The 22,724-nt window shown below is 35.7% G+C and overlaps 1 protein-coding gene across 1 annotated transcript in view; it reads left to right on the forward strand.

Annotated features, from left to right (window-relative positions):
• LOC145661599 (43 kDa receptor-associated protein of the synapse homolog) overlaps nucleotides 1-22,724 on the forward strand; it is a 259,156-nt gene that overhangs the window by 224,607 nt on the left and 11,825 nt on the right. Inside the window, exon 4 of the mRNA XM_081726917.1 lies at nucleotides 16,989-17,295. Coding sequence (XP_081583043.1) covers nucleotides 16,989-17,295 — 307 coding nt within the window. The remainder of the gene's footprint in view (nucleotides 1-16,988; nucleotides 17,296-22,724) is intronic.

Genomic DNA, 22,724 nt, shown 5'->3' on the forward strand with positions numbered 1-22,724 from the left:
GTGTATTAGAACTTATATGAGTCTCTACCTCACGTCGAGATATTAAAATATTAATAATTTCGAGCGTCCAAATCACAACTCACGCACTAGTCGTAGTGTCCAAAACGTTTCGCTCCATTTAACTTAGTTTGTGGTCATTTATATATATCTCTATATGTATATATATATATCTATTGGTTTACAAAACCATTCGTCGTCTATATTTGGTTTGTAACTGGTAACAGTTTATATCTGCAATCGCACACTGCTACGTCTATACCCATCTAGGGATTTCGAGAAAATAACTTTCACTAGAGGAAGTTTCTCCTCTTAGACGGTCTATTTCCAAATTTATTAATCGAATAATTTCAAGTTATTTATCCAACACTGGGACACTTCACGAGACCTTTCATTAGGATCACTTTCGTATATGTTTATACATGGTTCGGATTAAAAAAAAATGATCTTCCACAGGTGTACGGAGTATGATGGTTCAAATTGAGGATAAAAAAAAACTGGTCAAGTCATAGGATACACATGTAGGTGAGAAGGATTCAAGGTGCACTTTCCACAATGGTTTTAGGTTAATTGTTCAGGGATAATATTTGTTATGATGTGGGTTACGTTTAGACCTGCCGATATTTTTTCAATGCATGCCATTATATAAGTACAGAGGTTATCACTTACATTGATTCAGAGGAAAAGGAAAATTACTTAAGTGCACGGCGGTATTCTTAACAAAATCTACGTTCTTAAATTCGTCGGAAGACTTCTGGTAAACTATAGCAACCAATACACGTCTAGGGGGACAGACACGAGCGCTCTTACATATATTCATAATACATTTAATATCATACTTTTACTTTAACATCATATTCACATACTAATTACACATACATTTCGAAGTATTTATTTCTCTCTATATATATATATATTTATAATAAATGCGCACACATTTAAATTAATCATCCCCAACAATAAAATTTTACAAGGTTGCAACATTGTCCAAGAAAACAAATGACTTCCAACATTACATTTGGAAACAAATTAAATTTTATCTGATACCGCGCGTCTATAAATTTTTAACTTTTATATAATCAATTCGTGTTTAAATCATGAAGGAAAAAAAAACTTTGTGAGGCAGGCACGTAACACAGAGCATTTCTAGATATAACTAGGTAAATCAAAATACAATTTCTGGGCCCAGGTTAACTACAAAGTAATTGAAAACCAAAACAGAAAGGAAAGTGACCAACGGATTACAAAAAAAAAAACTTAAGAGGAACGACGGTGAAAGAACGTAATCGAAGTGTCGTCAACTACGAAGTCTTTGTTCATTTCGGCGATAGGTCAAAATGTGATGGAGGACCCAATCATTATCTACTCCATTCATGAATCGTGTCTTGCAACGTCTCAGCTGGTAATTTCAGATCAGAGTTGTACGTTAAATAAATCGTAAGTAACAAGTTCAAAATCTCGGGGGGGGAAGGTTGAAAATTTGAAAAAAAAAATCTCGAAGTAATGAAGACAGAGAGAGAGATAGAGAAGAAGGAAGACAAAGAATAGGGGCGCCAAAGACTTAAGTGAGAAATAACTAACGCTACAAAGTTAGAAGTCGAATTTCGCTCTCAACAAAATCCATAGTCAAAATATTCTTAATATGCCAAAAAGGGTGGTCTACTCAAATACGTAGACTCAAGGGGCGCCCTGCTGCCAAGGATGCAAGTTCTGTGTCCATCAGATCCCAATCCCACAAGAGTTTGCTTGTAAGATTGAAATCCGATCCCCGTATCCGGCCCAGACCAGCAGGATAAAAGGAGAGGGGGAAAGGGACCAGGTAACTGCGTCCCCAATTTTGAAATCTCTAAGTAAAAAAAAAATATTCGACCCCTTAGAAAACTAAGAAGGTTCGAGGACAGTAATGAAACTAGAATAGAAGTATTATCTAAGATATCCCTAACTAATGATTTGCCGAAATAAAAAAAATTAAATAAACTGAATTTTGGATCGGTGATTTCTATGCCAAACCTCACCGATAGCTACCCTGCGCAGACACGCCACGGTCTGGGATGTCGTTAATTTCCCTCGTCTAATTAAACTAAGAAAAGAAATGAAAATACTTAAAGGGACTAGGGGTCGACATCCGGGTACGCGAAAATAAATTTCAATAACTAATTGTTTTGATTCTGTACCCAGTCAGAGCTGTCGCCTCCATGAACATTGTAAGCTAGCCTGAGTAGGTAACGTGAAGAAAAAAAAATCTCACGGAGTGGTACATTCTATTTTTAAAACCGACCAGAAGATATGATTCACTACAGCCCTGTTGTCTAACTACTATTGTCTTTTCATAATTTATTATTCAATATGTCTAGTCAGCGATTATATGATGCTACCCATTCTATCAGATGGTATTACTATGGTTGATTACTATTATGACACATAAACTACAAAGTATTACCGTAGTCCGACTATATATCGCCCTCCGGTCCGCGTGATATTATGGTGCAGGGGTCAGAACCTGAGATGTTTGTAGTTACACGTATCTATTCAATATCTATATATCAACACGCGGCGAAGTATTCACTGGGCTACTATATATTTAACTATATGGGTGTCCTATATTCTATATTCATTTACTACAATATTCATATACTTATTAATATTCATATTCACATTAATATTCATTTGCCACGACGCTATATTCTACAAACACCCTGTTTCCTCTATCTACGCCCAGCCTATTTACACATTTCATCATAATACTTTAAAATCTATAATCACTACAAACATTTTCCCATTCCGATCACCGCACGACAACCTCACTCGAACCCAAGACTCTTTTACCACACACACAATACTATGTAATACTTGGTAGCTTTATTAAGAACGAAAGAAAAAAAAATCCTATGTATGTTCACTGAAAATAGAATTATCTGCGATAATGTCTAATGTTTATAAAATTCTGCATCAACAATGAAATTCTACAGCCACGAAGAAAAATGGACATTTAATATATTTTCAAAGCGAAGAACTAGCATCATATCGCCCGACTTCTGTTAAAAATTTACGTATTGTTTATTTATTTAAATATTTAGATTTCTAGACTATGCAGAATGTTGAAACTTTCAGAATATATTAATTTTAGGTCACTTGACCTAACTGTACATTCATATGGGCTGTGAATTATACCTTCTAGGTTTTATTTCGGAAAGAAAGGTCAATTTCATGAAAACTAAATCACTAAGCACCTCGACGGAAGAATGGCGGTTAGTACTGACTTTTGACACTAGGGCTAGCGACGATATAATGAACCCTTGAACAACTGAATGTGACCTTGTACACGGAATTATTATACTATATTACGTTCACTTAATGACGGAGTAATAAAAATTTATCGCATAGTAAATACTACACTGTCCAACACACTCTTTCATCACTTAATTATCACTATCACTGATACTACATTACAAATATACACATACTACTCGAACTACAAGACACATCATGCCACATTCATACTACACACTACATTAATACATGTTATACTAATAAATATACACAGAAATCATTCAGATTTTACCATGTTAAATCGGCTCTATGAAAGGTAACGAAAGGAAAGAAATGAACAGGGCCAACTGGCCCTTATATTTACTAAATCATATTCTTTACTCGACCTATTTAATCGATGCCCTGAGGGGACATATCGGAGTATTAGCTAGCAATAGGACCCCTGCCCTGAAGGGGCAGGAACCCGGAACAAACTGAATGTTCAACTCATCCCGCTGGAAGCCGTACTCCCAATTTGGGAGTCAGATAGGAGCCCTTACTGAAATTTACACGTGCATTGTGATTACTGGACTGACTACCACAAAATTAAATACCGCCATGTATGTAATTAAAAAAAAATCACTCACTAACTACATAAACAAATCTATAATGGACAGGTCTTGTAACCCTCAATTAGTAGGAAAATTGGGAGGTAGAAATATGATGGGAAACACTGATCTTCTGAACCGGTTTTGGGAAAAGAAAGACGGAAATCACACTACTGTTGAATCCTGTCCATAGCGATCCGCAGATGAAAACATGGCGTCACTGTTGCACTTACTATTTCAGCTTTTTTTAGTCCAGTTTTGACTATGAAATTTAATAGTTTTTTGGCTCCTAGAGACTTCCAACGATTTTAGGTTAAAAAACTCCCAAATATTACCTTGTTTGCAGTTTTCTCACTCCGTTGCGACCTTTTAAGCTCGACGATCGAAATCTGGCTGTTGTCAGCAAGATTTTCCGGCTTGGAATGGAATAATTGCGCCCTAATATCATAGCGTGGGTTTATCAGCCAATCAAAACTAAGCATTTTGGCGGTGGGGCTTTGAAACGAATAAAATTTGGTAGAATCTGGATTAAACTAGTTTTTTAGAAGGACCTAGGTATCTAAAAGAGAGGTGAAGGGTGGTCCTGAAAATTCTGTCGAATTTTAGATTGGTTATTTGATCTGGAAAGTTCCGTCCAATAGTGGATCTATATTTTCGGATAGCACTGACACCGTAAGAATTGTAATAATCCATTTACATATACATATGCAAGACTTATAACTAATTTAAAATATAAATAAAGATATTGATTCCCAAAACTATCATTCCCAATGAATTTTTTACAGTTTTTCCATGTTAATTTGAAATAGAATAACAAATAAAATTACGAATTATATGAACAGCCAGAAATTTTTTGTTAAACATCAAGTACAGTCGGTGCAAAAAATTTCGGGCACCCTCCTATTAAAAACATAATTTCATTAGACTGTAATGGCATATTACAGTTCCCCGGCGTCGTTAAAAAAAATTTTGTTTGAATAACAAAATTTTGTTGAATAGAATTAACATGTATTAATACTAATAAACTAACTACTCACTCATACACTCATACACTCATACACTCAAATGAGACAGTGTAACATTCACTTTGGGTATTGAGATAGAAGTTCACGTTTTTTGTCCTCGGTACAGTTGAAAAGTTTAAGATTTTGGAAATTGTGAGTTCACCTTTTAGGTAGCAGGAAAACACGAGGTAACCAGTTCGCAATGTTCCCATCGAAAGTGGGAAAATGTTCAATATCCCGGAGGGACACTTTAGAGCTCACGCTAACATGAGTAGGGGAATAGTTACTGGGAATTAACATATTCTCCTGCACGATCGGAGTCGTCACCGGATTTACCACCGACGACGTAGTAGCGGTGTTATAACTACCCATGTAAGTGAAAGGGATTCTGTTGGTCGTATTGAGTATGTTGGGCTCCATCCCCGGACCAATCGCACCCATGAACAACGACTCAGAATGGCACCCATCTCCTTTTCCCGGCAACACGCTATGTGATTGTATACCTCCATGTAAGGAGGGAGCACTCACGCTAGTGACCGTAGTCGTCACAACACTCGACTGATTCGGCACACTATTAGAATTGAACCACGACTTTGGTTCTGACCGATGCATGGGGTAGTGCGTCGCAATATCCCGTGCATCAACTGACGTTAAATTTTCTTTTCCTGCGCCACATGTAGTTGTAGCGGGTAATATTTCTGAGGAATCGCTACCGGGGAAAGGATAGGTTACCTCTGATTTTTCGCGACTAGATTTTGTCATTTCTTTTCGAATATTTACTATGTCGTTCTGAATTTTCGAAATTTTCTGGTCAGTTACTTCCAGTTCGGTTTTCAATGATAAGTCTGACAAGGTTGACTTTAAACTATCAATTTCGGCCTGCTGTGTTTCCAGTTTATTGTCGATTTTATGTAATTTTGTGTCCATTTCTTCAATTTCAGAATTTACATGATCTAATTTACTTTCAGTCTCCTGCTGAAGTTGCTTTATGGACTGTTGAGCCTCGCATCTGACCAAATCGATGTCAGTAGACGTTTGCTCTCTCAATTTGTTTATTGAGGAAGCAAAGTCCAAACATATGTTGTCTATTTTGTGAGTTAATACTTCGAATCGAGATTCGGTTTCTCGGTTCGAGGCATCTATTTTTTCATTCATTTCCCGGCTATTCTTATTCATTTCGCGTCTCATCTCTCGGCTATTATTATCTATTTTTTCATTTATTTCGCGGCTATTTTCATTCATTTCGCGTCTCATCTCTCGGCTATTATTATCTATATTTTCATTTATTTCGCGTCTCATTTCCTGTAGCATTTGTTGCAATGAAAGGAGGAGAGCGTCATTATTAGATGACACAGTCTTCCTTTGCTTTTCTTTGGGTTTATCACCAATTGGATCCCCATCTTTTTCATCATCATCGAGGTCAGATATCTCCACTGGAGATATTTGGCCTCGGTTCTTCGGGGTACTATACCCTCGCTCACCATCCGAATCGGGATGTTCATTTTCCTTTTCAGAGGATAAACTCATAGGTTCACGCGACTGGTGGAGCTTCCCCTCACATTCTTTACAATATTTGACTATCTCACCAGCCCGGACCTTTTCTGCATTTTCAGCAGTATCCTCTAAATTAATACAACTGAAATGAATCCATTTCAGCCCACATTCGTGACACCTCACTAGCCTACGAGAGACGCGAGCTCTTTTCTCACTACTTTCTAATGTACATTGCGTACATGAGACTTCCGCGTTCTCGTGTGATACTACTTCCCTATTGGTTGCCATAGTTTCCATATAAAAAGACACAATATAAACACATGCAATTATATCCTTATAAACTAACAATACTTATTATTCAGGTACTATTCATAAATTAAGGACTCCTATCTAATTCCCTCCTTGGGTCAACTTCCAGCATTTTCAATTTTTAGAATTTACTTTGACAAATTCCTTCATTTCCCCCTTTCTACAGAGAGAGACAAAGATAGCAGAACAGCCAATGACTATAATTATTTAATCTCACTGTAACTTTTAATTATGCACCTTTTGTGGCCAAGTCAATATGTGCTCGATCCTAAACAGTGTTTAATAAATAATTTCAGATCCGTTACCAGGGAAAACAATTGTTTCCATGGTAACTGTCCTATGTCAACGGTCGCCAAAATTGAAAGAAAACTTCTGTCCGTTGCCATAGAAACCGTCGTTTCTAGGGCAACAGGTCCTGTCACGGTTAGCCAAAATTGAAAGAAGACGTAAAAATTTAACGAAGATAAAAGAGCTAATGTAGAGTTGGAGAGGAGTCGCTGAAATTAATTTTCTTTAACGAGGACGATTACGAAAGATCACTTACTGATTGAAATCCAGATTATTTTCCAATAGAGTAACTTCCAATAAACCTTTTGTTATTGTTAATTATTCCATATCGGACTCCCGAAGAAAACTTATCGAAACAACTTATTGACCGTGCCAATAGCGACTACTCTCAATCATGACTCCGTTTTCTTTCATTTAGAAATAGGAAAAAAAGAGAAGAAAGTAGAAGGGTAGAAGAAGGAGGTAGGTAAAGAAGAAAGAAAAGAAATAGGGTATTTTAATGAGAAACAGATTACTGGATAATTCCGGAAATATAGTAAAAGGTCGGGAAAGTCGTTGAAAGATGAATCATTCTAAATGTTATTAACAACTAATCAATTTTGGAATGCTTCGGAATAGACACATGTTCCCTCATACCACCCAGACCTAGCTCCAGGCACCACAATCATGGGGTTGCCCAGACCTAGACCTGGAAATGAGAAAAGTGAAATTTAATTCTTTGTAAAGTTATTCCAACCGGTGATTGATAACTATCCAGCATCTGAACTCTGTCCTCTAGGATCGACCACACATATGAATTAGCCGAGGAAAAAAAAATCACACTTATCAACTCAATATAAATTTATGTATCGCATCAATAAAAGTCTCAACTTCCTGGAAGAAGGATGTCGTATTTAGGCTTATCCTGCTATTTTTGCTTCACTCCTCGAGCCGATTTAAACCATTAGTGACGGTCCTTCATGACCTAGGTTATTTACCTTAACACATATATTAAAACATGACACATATATGACAGATGTTAATATGACAAATGATATCACTAAAATTACTTATATTAAATCTATCATGCATTCACACGCTCACTCACTCAGGACAGTGTATATATGTTTAAAGGAAACCAACTAACTACAAAGGTATAAATAGTTTATTACATTCATAGTGAAAAAAAAGGACAAAACAAATAATTATGAAGAAAATATTAAACGCACAAGTTCTTGGTTATATATTAATAGAGTACATAGTGTTATATTTTAGTAATTTTTTATATATTCAATCATATTGACAAACGAAAAAGAAAGGAAAACAAAAAGAAAATAATTACACGTATCATATCTTAGGCATGCTAAAGCAAAATGATGATTTGCGACATACGCAAAAGAAAAAAACTTATTTCACTTAAAAAAATTGGACAAAGAGGAAAGAAAAAAAACTTTTTGGTGTATTAGAACTTATATGAGTCTCTACCTCACGTCGAGATATTAAAATATTAATAATTTCGAGCGTCCAAATCACAACTCACGCACTAGTCGTAGTGTCCAAAACGTTTCGCTCCATTTAACTTAGTTTGTGGTCATTTATATATATCTCTATATGTATATATATATATCTATTGGTTTACAAAACCATTCGTCGTCTATATTTGGTTTGTAACTGGTAACAGTTTATATCTGCAATCGCACACTGCTACGTCTATACCCATCTAGGGATTTCGAGAAAATAACTTTCACTAGAGGAAGTTTCTCCTCTTAGACGGTCTATTTCCAAATTTATTAATCGAATAATTTCAAGTTATTTATCCAACACTGGGACACTTCACGAGACCTTTCATTAGGATCACTTTCGTATATGTTTATACATGGTTCGGATTTAAAAAAAATGATCTTCCACAGGTGTACGGAGTATGATGGTTCAAATTGAGGATAAAAAAAAACTGGTCAAGTCATAGGATACACATGTAGGTGAGAAGGATTCAAGGTGCACTTTCCACAATGGTTTTAGGTTAATTGTTCAGGGATAATATTTGTTATGATGTGGGTTACGTTTAGACCTGCCGATATTTTTTCAATGCATGCCATTATATAAGTACAGAGGTTATCACTTACATTGATTCAGAGGAAAAGGAAAATTACTTAAGTGCACGGCGGTATTCTTAACAAAATCTACGTTCTTAAATTCGTCGGAAGACTTCTGGTAAACTATAGCAACCAATACACGTCTAGGGGGACAGACACGAGCGCTCTTACATATATTCATAATACATTTAATATCATACTTTTACTTTAACATCATATTCACATACTAATTACACATACATTTCGAAGTATTTATTTCTCTATATATATATATATATTTATAATAAATGCGCACACATTTAAATTAATCATCCCCAACAATAAAATTTTACAAGGTTGCAACATTGTCCAAGAAAACAAATGACTTCCAACATTACATTTGGAAACAAATTAAATTTTATCTGATACCGCGCGTCTATAAATTTTTAACTTTTATATAATCAATTCGTGTTTAAATCATGAAGGAAAAAAAAACTTTGTGAGGCAGGCACGTAACACAGAGCATTTCTAGATATAACTAGGTAAATCAAAATACAATTTCTGGGCCCAGGTTAACTACAAAGTAATTGAAAACCAAAACAGAAAGGAAAGTGACCAACGGATTACAAAAAAAAAAAAAACTTAAGAGGAACGACGGTGAAAGAACGTAATCGAAGTGTCGTCAACTACGAAGTCTTTGTTCATTTCGGCGATAGGTCAAAATGTGATGGAGGACCCAATCATTATCTACTCCATTCATGAATCGTGTCTTGCAACGTCTCAGCTGGTAATTTCAGATCAGAGTTGTACGTTAAATAAATCGTAAGTAACAAGTTCAAAATCTCGGGGGGGGAAGGTTGAAAATTTGAAAAAAAAAATCTCGAAGTAATGAAGACAGAGAGAGAGATAGAGAAGAAGGAAGACAAAGAATAGGGGCGCCAAAGACTTAAGTGAGAAATAACTAACGCTACAAAGTTAGAAGTCGAATTTCGCTCTCAACAAAATCCATAGTCAAAATATTCTTAATATGCCAAAAAGGGTGGTCTACTCAAATACGTAGACTCAAGGGGCGCCCTGCTGCCAAGGATGCTAGTTCTGTGTCCATCAGATCCCAATCCCACAAGAGTTTGCTTGTAAGATTGAAATCCGATCCCCGTATCCGGCCCAGACCAGCAGGATAAAAGGAGAGGGGGAAAGGGACCAGGTAACTGCGTCCCCAATTTTGAAATCTCTAAGTAAAAAAAAAATATTCGACCCCTTAGAAAACTAAGAAGGTTCGAGGACAGTAATGAAACTAGAATAGAAGTATTATCTAAGATATCCCTAACTAATGATTTGCCGAAATAAAAAAAATTAAATAAACTGAATTTTGGATCGGTGATTTCTATGCCAAACCTCACCGATAGCTACCCTGCGCAGACACGCCACGGTCTGGGATGTCGTTAATTTCCCTCGTCTAATTAAACTAAGAAAAGAAATGAAAATACTTAAAGGGACTAGGGGTCGACATCCGGGTACGCGAAAATAAATTTCAATAACTAATTGTTTTGATTCTGTACCCAGTCAGAGCTGTCGCCTCCATGAACATTGTAAGCTAGCCTGAGTAGGTAACGTGAAGAAAAAAAATCTCACGGAGTGGTACATTCTATTTTTAAAACCGACCAGAAGATATGATTCACTACAGCCCTGTTGTCTAACTACTATTGTCTTTTCATAATTTATTATTCAATATGTCTAGTCAGCGATTATATGATGCTACCCATTCTATCAGATGGTATTACTATGGTTGATTACTATTATGACACATAAACTACAAAGTATTACCGTAGTCCGACTATATATCGCCCTCCGGTCCGCGTGATATTATGGTGCAGGGGTCAGAACCTGAGATGTTTGTAGTTACACGTATCTATTCAATATCTATATATCAACACGCGGCGAAGTATTCACTGGGCTACTATATATTTAACTATATGGGTGTCCTATATTCTATATTCATTTACTACAATATTCATATACTTATTAATATTCATATTCACATTAATATTCATTTGCCACGACGCTATATTCTACAAACACCCTGTTTCCTCTATCTACGCCCAGCCTATTTACACATTTCATCATAATACTTTAAAATCTATAATCACTACAAACATTTTCCCATTCCGATCACCGCACGACAACCTCACTCGAACCCAAGACTCTTTTACCACACACACAATACTATGTAATACTTGGTAGCTTTATTAAGAACGAAAGAAAAAAAAATCCTATGTATGTTCACTGAAAATAGAATTATCTGCGATAATGTCTAATGTTTATAAAATTCTGCATCAACAATGAAATTCTACAGCCACGAAGAAAAATGGACATTTAATATATTTTCAAAGCGAAGAACTAGCATCATATCGCCCGACTTCTGTTAAAAATTTACGTATTGTTTATTTATTTAAATATTTAGATTTCTAGACTATGCAGAATGTTGAAACTTTCAGAATATATTAATTTTAGGTCACTTGACCTAACTGTACATTCATATGGGCTGTGAATTATACCTTCTAGGTTTTATTTCGGAAAGAAAGGTCAATTTCATGAAAACTAAATCACTAAGCACCTCGACGGAAGAATGGCGGTTAGTACTGACTTTTGACACTAGGGCTAGCGACGATATAATGAACCCTTGAACAACTGAATGTGACCTTGTACACGGAATTATTATACTATATTACGTTCACTTAATGACGGAGTAATAAAAATTTATCGCATAGTAAATACTACACTGTCCAACACACTCTTTCATCACTTAATTATCACTATCACTGATACTACATTACAAATATACACATACTACTCGAACTACAAGACACATCATGCCACATTCATACTACACACTACATTAATACATGTTATACTAATAAATATACACAGAAATCATTCAGATTTTACCATGTTAAATCGGCTCTATGAAAGGTAACGAAAGGAAAGAAATGAACAGGGCCAACTGGCCCTTATATTTACTAAATCATATTCTTTACTCGACCTATTTAATCGATGCCCTGAGGGGACATATCGGAGTATTAGCTAGCAATAGGACCCCTGCCCTGAAGGGGCAGGAACCCGGAACAAACTGAATGTTCAACTCATCCCGCTGGAAGCCGTACTCCCAATTTGGGAGTCAGATAGGAGCCCTTACTGAAATTTACACGTGCATTGTGATTACTGGACTGACTACCACAAAATTAAATACCGCCATGTATGTAATTAAAAAAAAATCACTCACTAACTACATAAACAAATCTATAATGGACAGGTCTTGTAACCCTCAATTAGTAGGAAAATTGGGAGGTAGAAATATGATGGGAAACACTGATCTTCTGAACCGGTTTTGGGAAAAGAAAGACGGAAATCACACTACTGTTGAATCCTGTCCATAGCGATCCGCAGATGAAAACATGGCGTCACTGTTGCACTTACTATTTCAGCTTTTTTTAGTCCAGTTTTGACTATGAAATTTAATAGTTTTTTGGCTCCTAGAGACTTCCAACGATTTTAGGTTAAAAAACTCCCAAATATTACCTTGTTTGCAGTTTTCTCACTCCGTTGCGACCTTTTAAGCTCGACGATCGAAATCTGGCTGTTGTCAGCAAGATTTTCCGGCTTGGAATGGAATAATTGCGCCCTAATATCATAGCGTGGGTTTATCAGCCAATCAAAACTAAGCATTTTGGCGGTGGGGCTTTGAAACGAATAAAATTTGGTAGAATCTGGATTAAACTAGTTTTTTAGAAGGACCTAGGTATCTAAAAGAGAGGTGAAGGGTGGTCCTGAAAATTCTGTCGAATTTTAGATTGGTTATTTGATCTGGAAAGTTCCGTCCAATAGTGGATCTATATTTTCGGATAGCACTGACACCGTAAGAATTGTAATAATCCATTTACATATACATATGCAAGACTTATAACTAATTTAAAATATAAATAAAGATATTGATTCCCAAAACTATCATTCCCAATGAATTTTTTACAGTTTTTCCATGTTAATTTGAAATAGAATAACAAATAAAATTACGAATTATATGAACAGCCAGAAATTTTTTGTTAAACATCAAGTACAGTCGGTGCAAAAAATTTCGGGCACCCTCCTATTAAAAACATAATTTCATTAGACTGTAATGGCATATTACACGTGGACATTTTTTTTACCCGGACTTTACTTTGGGATTCATTTAAACATATCTTAATTAATCTAATTAGCTTTCTCGGTATTCCAAGTTCTCTAAAAACGTCGTATAGTCTTTCTCTCCTAACCGAGTCGTACGCCTTTCTAAAATCAATAAATAGTTGATATACCGGGGTATTCTATTCCCACTATTTTTCGAGTATTTGGCGAATGGTAAATGTTTGGTCGATAGTTGATTGATTTCGTCTAAATCCGCACTGATAATCTCCAATAATTTCATCTGCGTATGGGGTCAATCTTGCTAATAGAATATTTGAAAGTATTTTATAGGATGTTGACAGAAGAAAAATGCCTCGATAATTATTACAGTCAGTTTTGTCGCCTTTCTTGTGAATTGGAACAATGATTGATTCTTTCCACTCTTGTGGCAATTCTTTCTTGTCCCAGATAAGGAGAATGAGTTTGTGTATTTTGTTCCACAATTTTTCGCCTCCAGCTTAAATTAACTCAGCCGGAATTTCAACTACACCAGGAGATTTGTGTTTCTTTAATTTCTTTGTAGCCGTTTCTACATCTATTCGTTTGGGTTCTGGAATATACGATTCTGCGGTGTGTATCTCCTTTTCTCCACGCACACTAGTTTTTGGTTGCGTGTTAAGCAAATGGTCGAAAAAATCTTTCCATCTATTTAAGATGCTATCCGTATCAGTGAGAACTGTACCGTCAGATTTCTTTAATATATATAAGCACATGGTTGATAGCCTTTCTTAAATTTACTGATCCCCTTATACTTGTCCCGAATGTTTTTATTTTTACTATTATCTTCAAGTTCCTTAATTTTAGCTTTAAAAAATCGCGTTTCTTTGTTTGAAGTTTTGGAAGTTTCCCGCCTGATATCTGCGAAATTTTGTGTAGTTATTTCATTCGGGGTTTGTAGCCAGCGTAATTTTGCCTGTTTTCTCTTCTCTGCTAGCTTAATGCATTCCTGGTCGAACCGTGGTTTGTTCCTACGTATTTCCGAGTGTCCCATTTTTTCTTTTGTTGAAATTTTAATGCTATCTCTAATTTCAATCCAGGTATTTTCAACACTAATGCACTCCGAATCTTCTACAGCCGAGAATCTATTCGGAACTTCAATCTGGTATTCCTCTCTTATCTGACTCTCTTCTAATTTCTTTAAATTGAATCTCTCCATTTTCGGACATTGAATATTACCTTTATTCAACGATAATCTCTCTCGTACTATCGCTGCTACCAGGTAGTGATCAGTGTCACAATCAGCCCCTCTAAACGACCGGACATCAATTATGCTAGATTGCTTTCTTCTATCTACTAAAAGGTGATCAATTTGATTATGTGTTTTTCCGTCTGGTGATGTCCAAGTGTATTTATGAACGTCGCGATGTGGGAATTTTGTACTTTTCACGATTAGGTTGTTGGATGTTGCAAAATTCACGAGTCTAACACCGTTGTCATTACTTTCCATATGCAGACTTTCGTTCCCTATAATCGGTTTGAAAATATCCTCTCGTCCTACCTTCGCATTGAAATCCCTAATAGAATTTTCATATGGTATCGTGGTAGTTGGTCAAATTTGCGTTCTACTTCTTCGTAAAAACTGTCTTTTAATCGTCATCCTTATCTTCAGTTGGGGCATGTACATTTAAAACAATAATATCACACCACCATCCCTTAAGAGTAATAAAAGAAAGTTTGTCAGTAACAAATTCAACCTGTCTAATTGCTGGTAGTATTCGTTTGTGAACAAAAAACCCTGTTCCTAACTGGTGATTTTTATTTCCTTCCCCGTAAAAGAACGTAAAATTTCCGGAATTCACAGATCCATTTCCTTCTCACCTAACTTCCTGAACTCCTACTAGGTCCGTCCTGTATTTCCCCAACTCACTCGTTACGGATTTTAACGCACCTGCCCTATAAAGACTTCTAATATTCCATGTTCCAAATCTCATGTCCATTTTCTTTTGCTGAGGTGGTTCCAAGTTATGAGTCCTTGTCCGAGGCTTTTGTGAATATTTCTGAACAAGTGCATTTTTTACATGATGAGGTTGTTAGCGTTACCCAAACCCCCAAGCTGGAGGACCACTATCAGTCGACTGTCCGCGATTGCTTATTCAGTATATTCGCAACTAACCTTTATATCTAGAGACCTTCTCCTCGATCCGTAACCTGAGGACGCGCCATGCCGTGGTGACAGGAACCCACGTTAACAAAGAAATCCCAAAACCACATGCGTTCGAACAGTGAATCAAACTTTAATTACTATAAGAGACCAAATGTATAGTCAGCATTTAGCATTTCATATCTATATAAGTTAACTTCCTACGACGTTCGTTTCATGGATAAACATTCTGGTAAATCTACATCAAAGATTAGGCGTGATGGATATTTCTCCGAGTTTTATTTATAATTTTGTAGCACATAAGACACGATGAATATTCAGTCCCTCTCCCCGCTTCTAGAGAATCTTTTGAAAACAGAAACATAATAGTGTTTTTGTAACTTGAATGATGTAGTTTCACGTTTTTCATTAGAATGTTAGTACCAGATGACCCTTGAGAGGAAATTGCCGGGAAACTGTCCCTGATCCTAAAAAGGAACTCTAAATTTATACCCACATTAAAGTAGAGGTAGCGTAACTGTGTCCATGATAGAAAGATAAAGATGAACCACTCTGGTCATATGGCTGTGAAAATTACGGGATTCTAATTTCTATTTATACTTGGTATTCTATAAGTTTTATTATTATTATTATTATTATTATTATTATTATTATTATTATTATTATTATTATTATTATTATTATTATTATTATTATTATTATTATTATTATTATAGTTTCTTAAAGTGCGGAAAACTCAAACGCATCTCCTGTGTAGAACCAAGTTGACACTTGTGATATGTTAACTCTCCGAATTTCGATAGAACTGACATCGCGGACCTTTCTTGGATTATATATAATATGTATACTGGTACTATATTATATTAATACTAGTAAAATTGTGCTGAATTTCAATCTGATCTACCACTGTCCCTCCGCACTCAAATTCGCGTGGAGGCAAATTATATGGAAAAGCTATATCCCGTAAGAGTTGTATTGAATTCACATTGATTAACTTTTTTTTAACAAGTATGGTAGTGAAGAATCGAGTATATTAAAGCCCATAGAAACTACCAGCAGAAACTTTCGAGAGCAGGTGAAACAAACTGTTTAGAGATTCACCGTGATTATTCATTAGTGCTTACTGAGACAAGAAAAATTTTGGAGTGATGTTTGTAGCCGTCGTTCTTCTGGCCTTAGTAGATGACATTTTATTCAGTTTGGAGCTCTTTAAATTCCTTTTTGCCCATGCGATACTAAAAGAAGTTAAGAGATTCTTCGATCACGGTCATTTTCGACTTGTCTCTTCTACAGACGGTTTCATCATTCCTTTATGCATGTAAGAAATCTAAAGACTTGATTAACTGTTAATTGTAATGCGTTAGTATACTTCACGACTTGATCATCTCTGTAAAATTAATAAAATGGTTCAATTAAACCACAAATTCTAATTAAATTAAATGAAATGTATTAACCCGGTGATGCAATTGCGTAAATATTCATTGCCTCAAATGCTAGTTTCACGACAACTGTAGACAGTCATGACAAACCAAAGCGTAAACAATATTTTATGTTCCATCTTTAATGATGTATATGTACTCCGCAGAACTGAAACATATATTAAATATTCCTATACGCACATTATCTTACTTACGAATCATAACACTTGAATTTTTGTGTATTCTTGCAGAGAATCCCTGGACTTTGCAAAACATCAGCTTGGTCTTGCAGATGAGTTGGATAGTCCTAGTCTAAGAGCGGAGGCTTATCTCAATCTAGCAAGAGTCCATGAACGTCTTGGAGTTTTGGAACAAGCGCTGGCACTCGGCCGTCAGTCCCTCTACAACGAGTGTGATCAGTGTAGAACCGCGGGCAACGTCCACCTCTGCCTGGGAAATGTCTATTTACAATTGGCCAACTTTTGTAAAGCACTAGAGTGCTTCCAACAAGCTCACAAAATTGCACAAAGTATCCACGACCCAGCGCTCGAACTACAGGTAAGTCCAACTAACCCCTTATGTGGTTTCCGAATCCCTTACGTTTATTCTGCTAGAAAAAAATGCAGTTTGTATTTAGATATCTAATTTTTACATTTTATGGAATTTAGAACTGAAAGGAAAAGCATTATTTAGAAAGGAGGTAGAATTAGTGATTGACAGTAAACAAAAATGTCCAAACATGTGCATTCACGAAAGAATTTACCCTAAGCAGCTTCGAGAAAGGATATATTATTTCTATCAGAACCCGTTTTCGTATTACGCGATATTGTCCCATTTAAGATTTCAGGGAGATAGGTTAGTACTTATTGTTTAATTGACATAAAGTTGGGAATTTAATTTAGTGGCACGCAATAGAAGTTCAAGTGTTTTAAAAAGTTTATTGCAAAAGGAATGCTAAAGGATATACCTCAAAGGTCGTACCCTCGAAGCACAATGTTAGGCAAACGATCCTTTTGAAATAAAAATATACATGGAAACTCAAATTTATGTGCTGCAGAGACAAAATACTTCACTTATGTCTATTAGTCAAATTTTACTCTCCGCTTATACGACTTTGACACTCTACCAGAAGATATTTCCCCATACCTTTGTCTCTTTTCTATAATAGCGTCAAAATTTGAGCCATGAAGTACTGTTTTCATTTTTTCAGGTATTAAAACTTTCCTATTATACTTTCTTTTGCGTAATTTGTTACATTTTAGTGTATTTGTGATCATTTTTACTTTATTATCTTGACAATCAAGGAATAGGTAAAATATTGATTAGTACTCAGAGACGAGATTTATCCAATATTTTGGCTGATAGTAAGAATCCAATATAGTACTATTGTATTTGAAATCAATGTATAAAATGTTTCTCGAATATTAATAATTGTGAGTTATGAGAATCTCATTAGTAAAATATTAAGAAGCTTTCAAAAAAGTGAAATGTAATATAAAGATTACGATACACTTCTGGCATTCTATCTTGACGTTTTGTCTGAAAATTACTTTAAAATGGAACGAGAACAGCAGAAAATTTCGCTGTTAATTTCTGCCACGGAAAATGGAGCAATTGAATGTTTGAAGATCATTGTATTCCAAACATTTCAACGAAGATTCTCTTTGACACACTGTTATGTCTATCGCACCTGCCTCAAATGAAAAATGATTCAAGTAGTATCCTTCTTTTATTTAAAATGTTTTTATTTAACTATATACACAATGTTTTAATTGCATCTATAATATAATGTAATGCTTATATGTATGGGTGATGTCGAGAATTTATTCGAAATACGGATAAAGTTGTATCTTGAAGGGAAACCAAACAAAACGTTCTTCCTCTTTCAAAATAAGAAGGGACACTTTCTTTAATCTTGTCATTGGATTACAACATAACTAGGTTTACAAGGGTCTCTCATCGAACAAACAGATGTGCATATGGCTTCTCAGATATTTGCCAAATTTTAAAAATTTGCCAAAAGTTTTTTTTTTTTTTTTTTAAATACACCGAATAATTTTCTCGTCTTCTGCATGTAGAATTCAACCAACACAGTCACCAGCAATATGAACGTAACCAGCTTCCTCATACTGAATAATGTAATGATTTTTGAGCTTACTGCCTAGTATTATACTTTTGAAGTTCTCATTTTTAATAAATGCCACGTGCCTGGTCGCTAAGGTTATGACAAAAAAAAAATATAAAGCATGCTGATAAAATGCTCTCAACCCGATGGCCGACTCAAGGCAAATTTGAATTTGAGACAGGGGAATACAGAGCCAGCAACCTTCGATCTCCCTATCAAATACTGGCGCTACTGTTTATACAAAATAGAGAAAAGCCCTTCCAGCTGGTCTAGTGGCTAGCGCGTACCTGTTTCGATTCCCGGTAAGAAAACGTTGAACGTATTATGTGACGGTTTTGATTCCACCTTCAACTGTAGGTTCACATCTCATATAGCTTCAATTATAAAAATGGGCGCAATACTGCAATAAATGGACAATAAATGAACATAATAAAGAAAAGAGGAAGATGAATGGAAGTAAAGGAAACCCATATAAATTGGTTCTAATGATACCATGCATGCTTAAACCTGGAGATAATAATAACTATTTGATATTTTGAAAGATTCTCTTTGAGAACATGTATAGAAGTTTCTTTTGTTTAAAATCACTGATAACGATGTCGAGCAAAAATAATTACAGTTTATTTTCTTTAATAGATAAAATCAGTTAATTCTTTTGTACTCAATGAAGAGATCAAATGGATTACAACTTTCACTACGATTCAACAGAGGAGGAAGACAGTTTTAAAATATCTTCGTTGTACTGATGAAATCAGGACTAAATGCACTATATATGGTACTTTAAAAATAATAGTTGATAGAGCAGTTCACTTATGTGAATATCCTCTAAATATGAAAAGCCAGATCAGAAAACTTTTCCCTAAGTGTATTCTATTATACCTGATCTATGGAACAATCACTTGCCCAGTTCATTTGCTTTTAACAATCATCAATTATATAATTGATTGCGAGACACAAATTGTCTCTAAAATTTGATTTTAACTTATAAAAGTGATTTATTCTGTGTACCATCATCGATTTTTTTTTCTTTCGAAATGAATTCTTCAGTTACTTACATTGCATGTATGTTTGCTTTCCTTAATTGCCTTGGACGCAATTGTTAGTTAATAGCTTAAAAGTTCAGTAGTTCTTGTAATTCCAGTAAATGCGCGGTGGCTCAGTGGTATATCGTTCACCTCTGGTGCTTGGGGTCCCTGGTTCGATCCTAGCTCGCGCCGTGTGGACTTTGTGGTGAACAAACACCGTGCTCGTGGGTTTCCTCACGGTTCTCCCGTTTCCTCCCACTTTCTTCATTCCACCATTTCACTCATTTCTCATCATTACCGTCTCATTTAGCCTAACCGGCATAACCGTGGGACGTAAAACGTAAAGATTTCATTTCATTTCAGTAAATGCTAGAAAGTTGAAAATCAAAAGTTAGTATAAAAATGCGTGGCACTGTTTGCAGTTATGAAAGATTCTCAAAAATGCACAAAATTTTGCGCTAACAAAACAGGGATTAGGATTAGGAATTAAATTTCTGGGCTTTCTTTATACGTCATGTTTGCCCTTGACGTATATGAGGGATGGTGTCCCTCGGCGATCACACTATCCGAGGAAAGGGAAGAAAGAAAGGATTAGGGAAGGGAGGAAGTGACCTGGGACCGGTATGGTAGGTACCATCCCGGTAGTGTGAGTACGGGAAACTCCACTCAGGATAGCTGGCCTGAAAAAATATTTTCACTTCTACGACCGAGTGTCCCCACCGAGAATCAAACCCGGGAGAGAACAAAAGATACAGTTGAAAATTAGGTAATTAGTGAATATGGGGAACTTTGTTCTGAATGCCATTGAGTTGCTGAAGGGTCTTAATGCGAGTAGTAATATGGAGATTTATAAACATTTCAACAATGCGTTCATTTACTTGCAAAAGAAAAACAAAACCTCGGATTATTGGCACTTTCAGAATGTTTTAACAAACGTTGAACTCAAATTATACTGGTTGGTTGGTTGGTTCATTTGAGTTTAGCGCCTCTTTCAACAGTGAGGCTATATGAGACATGGATTTACAGCTTAACGTGGAATCCGATCCAAATCGAACCCGGAAACCCAAAGATGCGCCAAAGATGCGTACATTAACTATGTAGCCAGAAGGAAGATCGCTCTGCTGTACCCTGTAGAAGCAAAAGATACTTCTTGCGTGCGATCTCGTGTAACCTTTACCTCGGTATTGTTCCAAACATCCTCGTTTAAACGATTTCATTGGACTCCGTTCCACGTTCTTCTGAACTGTCTTTCAGTCACATCGTCACTGGTTCTTGACCTTCCACTGAGTGGCAAATTAATATTTCTTGTGTCAATGAACTTTTCACTATCTCTTGATACTTCTCTCTTATGGAGGCAGTTTTACCTGTATGGATTACATCTTGAGTCACGTGATCACAGTTCAAGCGCCATTGAGTAATGCGTCTATAACAAAACTTTAAACGTTTTTCTTCTTTCTCGACCCACAATTTTGTAGTCATAAACATAACAGTTACAACGTTATCGAGTTTTACATTTTTGCCGTACTTCATGTACTTCATGAATAGATTAAATGAAACCAAGACAAACGTAAACAATCTTTTCCACGTGGTATTTTCATTCAGCTTAAAAATTACCATTTCTTACATATGACCACGAAGATATAACCTTTAAAAAAGAGCTGGATAGCCAGTTTTAATATTATTTTAACAAACCTGTACATGTTTTCTTGTCAAGTTGTTCTCATTGTTTTTATATAAATATAATTTTATTTACAATAAGTACATATACAGAAAAACAAAATTACCGTTACTCTTATGTCACTATGTTGAGTAGTGTGGGTAACAAAGAAATTTGTGATCCTCTGGTAATTGAAGAAGAAATCAACTAAACAAATGTAATATATTCGTATGGAGCGATTTTTGTCTCCAGCTACACTTGTTAATCTTGTGTAAAAGTCAGCGCCGTAACTTAGATTTTTTTCTGGAGGGGCGAGCATTAATACGAGAATTTGGACCCCCTACAAAAAGCTATTTTATTAATTCTTGGCCTACCTCTTTCCATCTTTCTCTTACTCTTTGTGGGTCCCCCGCAGCCGGTAGGCCCTCCTGCACGGCTAGGTCTACGGGACCGTTAGTTACGCCCCTGGACCCATTCCATACATAACAAATTAATTAAGGGGATAATATTGACAAATTTCAAGGCCATGTGAATAAATATTATTTCTAGGACTCCTAATAGTAGATGTTTTCTTACTGAAATGGGTTCATGATTCAGTTTTGGTTAATTTACCTTTTGTGTGCTATTTTGTTTACGTAATGTAGTAAACCTGTTTGATGTTTCACTTATAATTTCATGTTCGTATTGTATATGGAGTAAGAAAATTTTATCTTAAAATGGGCCCCCCTCGAACGGCGGGGAACTTCCTTGGGGGCCCATTTGCCCCCCTGTCTCCCCACAAGTTATGGGCCTGATAAAAGTGAAAAATAATATTTTAAAAAATAACGTTTATTTGTATTATTGGCTACACAAACAAACTTTGATGTTCAGTGGCAAAATTCAGAAATGAAATTGTAAAAGTATATTGGCTTGTTTCATAATTTATTGACTCCATAATTGTCGGTCCGACTTCCATTTGTAATTTCAAGGCATCTTCAAATACATGTGTAAAATTCCCCCTTCTCCTTCCGATTTAAATTTCTATTCAAAACCCAAGCCAATCGTTTCTTATTGACTGTTTTCAAGGGGGGAAAAAATCATTTTTTTCTGAAAACATAAAGAGATATTTACAAAATAAAGTTGAGCGTGCAACTTCACACTGGCCTTCCACTTTCAAATTTTAATTTAAAATTCAAGTCAA

The sequence above is a fragment of the Thermobia domestica genome, chromosome 10 (genome assembly GCF_964235325.1).
Source record: "Thermobia domestica chromosome 10, izTheDome1.hap1.1, whole genome shotgun sequence".
Taxonomy (NCBI): Eukaryota; Metazoa; Arthropoda; class Insecta; order Zygentoma; family Lepismatidae; genus Thermobia; species Thermobia domestica.